This window comes from Apis dorsata, unplaced genomic scaffold (assembly GCF_000469605.1).
Source record: "Apis dorsata unplaced genomic scaffold, Apis dorsata 1.3 scaffold_665, whole genome shotgun sequence".
Taxonomy (NCBI): domain Eukaryota; kingdom Metazoa; phylum Arthropoda; class Insecta; order Hymenoptera; family Apidae; genus Apis; species Apis dorsata.
In genome coordinates, this window is record NW_006263851.1 from 1 (window position 1) to 2,733 (window position 2,733).

The following is a 2,733-nucleotide window of genomic DNA, read 5'->3' on the forward strand; positions in this document are numbered from 1 at the left end:
CCTCCCCCCCTCCTTTTTTTTTACGCGCGAAAATATTTATCCTCGATTCACGTTTCGTTTCGTTAAACGGGCTCGTCTTCTCCCTCCATCAAGGTTTTCGATCTTCTCCACGCGAGAAGATCGGGTTATTGTAAAATAAGGATCGCGAATAATTTCGTTTAATGAAGTTTCAAGAATGGTTTAGAAGAATTATCACAATTGGGAAGATAAATTAATATAACTTTTTTTTTAAACACGCGTTCGAGGTAGGATGAATGGAAAGAAGTGTGTGTTCCTCTGTTTGTAACGTCGGTGCAATTTTATTTATTATTTCATTTTATTAATTTGGTAAAATTTGGTTGTTTCGAAATTAAAATCGTCGGATTCGACGACTGATCGTAATTATTATTACGATCGAGATATGTGTGTGTATATATGTATGTATGTATATTTATCTATTCGATTTGAATTTCGAACGACAGAAGTGAACGCGAATCCACGACGATTTGAATAATTTCGATTTCTCGATCGAATGGATATGAATTTACATTGACGCTGCGTCGGAACGTGGGGAAGAGGGTGGGAAGAGATAACTTTGCGATAATAAGTGGATATACGTTTTACAGTGATATTATTCCGAAAAAAAAAGAAAATAAAACGGGATCGTTTTATTGAAAGTTAAATAAATATCGAGTTTATAAATATGTGTAAGATGCGGCTAATATATCTTGTATATTTGTATATGCATGAACTGGGTTTCCATTATGTTTTGTCTGTTTTGTAGCAGGAGCTAATTAGAAAATTATTTTAATTTCAATTAAAATTATTGCAATTTATTATTTAAAATATGTACATAAACATAAATATATGAGTAAATATATAAATAAAATTAGCATTGCATTTAATTAATATAAAATAAAAAAATATACATAATAATATATAAAAAATATATAAATATATAATGTATAATATAATTTAAAATAAAATGGAAAAAAAATCAATATCTTGAATAAAAAAGACAAAATTATAGTTTTTTAAATATACACTATAATGTTAAAAATATACTTACAATTAAAAAAATGTTCTAGCTTTATTTGCTGTTTGAATCTAAATTCAATGACTCGCATATATAGAATGAGATACATTGGAGATTGGAGAATTTGTATTACAAATTGACAAGAGAGATAGTCGAATCTATTTTATTGAAAAAAAAATCATTGGTCATTCTCTGATCATATCCTTAAGTAATCATGCAAAATGTCTGCGTGACAGATATAGTAAAAAAGTTAGCAGGCAATTAACCTTGGAGAATTGGAAATGGTTTCTAAGAAAAAAAGTATTAAGATAAAAAATGCTTATTAATAAAAGAATGCTATTCTGTAAATAAATATGAACTAGATAAGGATTTAAACTAGATAAGGATTGATAATTTAAATAACAGTAAAAAAAGCATTGTAAGAAGACAGACATAACTCCTCAATTGATTAAAAGAAATATAAAAAAAGCCAAATAAAGTTAGGAATATCGTTATTGCTTATTTCTCCAAAATATAATAAATAAATAATAATAAAAATGCATATATTGTAACATAAGATAGCCTAAAATTAATCCATAAATATTAATGGATTAAAAGAATATATCTTGCCTGAACATAATGGAAACTCAGCCTGAATATATATAAATATATATCATGGTCGTAAACGTTAAAATTAATTTTAATACAGTTTTGCAAAATTTTGCGAATCAAATATAAATAAAAATAGAAAATTTCTACTAAATTTTCATATATCCAATTCTTATCTCGTGGAACAACGTAAAAATGTAAAAAATCATTGATAAATCATTACACTTAACATAAATTAATTAACATGAAGTAATTATTATAATTTTAAGCTTAATTTACAAAAAAGAACTTATCGATAATTTACAACGATTTAAATTAAAATAGACGTTTCGAGATGTCGTATCCGTTATAAAATTGAAATTTAAACCATTGAAATGTGACTCATCAATTATCAATTAGTTTTCGTATTTTAATCTGTAAACGTTTAAAAAGAGGATTTAAAATTTTAACGTACGATTGTTACATCGAAACGATTATTTTTTACACATTTGAAAATGAATTTCCTCCATTTAATAATACATTTACTCGAACATAACGAGGTAGTAAAATAAAGGATCATATCTATCATATCATCTATATACACACGTACAATTTATTCCTTTATTATAAATATATTCTTATCTTTAAAATCGAACGATCTCACAATATAAAAATTCAGAAGAAATATAAGAATTATATTATCGCTGAACGAATCATAGGCCCGCATCCTCCGTTTCATCGTCGTCGATGTCGAGATATCTGTCCAATCCCATGAAGAAAAAATACAACTTAATTATAGCAAGGCATACAAGTCCGATTACTTTGTTCACTTTTTCAGCGGCGACGTAATGATAGTACCTAAATCTGTCGAGGTAATACTTCAACGTATCCCTCGCGTTAACGCGTTTAACATTCTTCTCGTCCTCACGATCGGCCGTTCTTGAACGTTCCTCTGCATCCTCCGGTCGCGGCATCCCCTCCCTTCCTGTTAAATCAAACGGAGGTTTTAAAAAATTATATATACCCGAAGATTTATTTATTTATACAAAAAAAACGGAAACTTACGTCGTCGTTTGATCCTTCCTTCCATATTTACAGCATAACCTTATTTATCCTATAATACAAGCATATATATATATATATATATATAT

The 2,733-nt window shown here is 27.7% G+C and overlaps 1 protein-coding gene across 5 annotated transcripts in view; it reads right to left on the reverse strand.

Annotated features, from left to right (window-relative positions):
• Positions 1–2,195: 2,195 nt before the first annotated feature.
• Positions 2,196–2,733, reverse strand: part of LOC116186410 — a 13,978-nt gene continuing 13,440 nt past the window's right edge. For 2 of the 5 annotated variants that reach the window (XM_031513545.1, XM_031513547.1), the window contains exons 2-4: positions 2,648–2,696; positions 2,441–2,567; positions 2,279–2,341 (exon numbers count right to left, since the gene is read on the reverse strand). In XM_031513545.1, the coding sequence (XP_031369405.1) occupies positions 2,296–2,341; positions 2,441–2,567; positions 2,648–2,672 (198 nt within the window). In that variant the 5' untranslated portion in view covers positions 2,673–2,696 and the 3' untranslated portion in view covers positions 2,279–2,295. Of the gene's footprint in view, positions 2,568–2,647; positions 2,697–2,733 lie in introns of all 5 variants that reach the window. The other 3 variants (XM_031513542.1, XM_031513543.1, XM_031513544.1) reach the window with 2 other exon arrangements.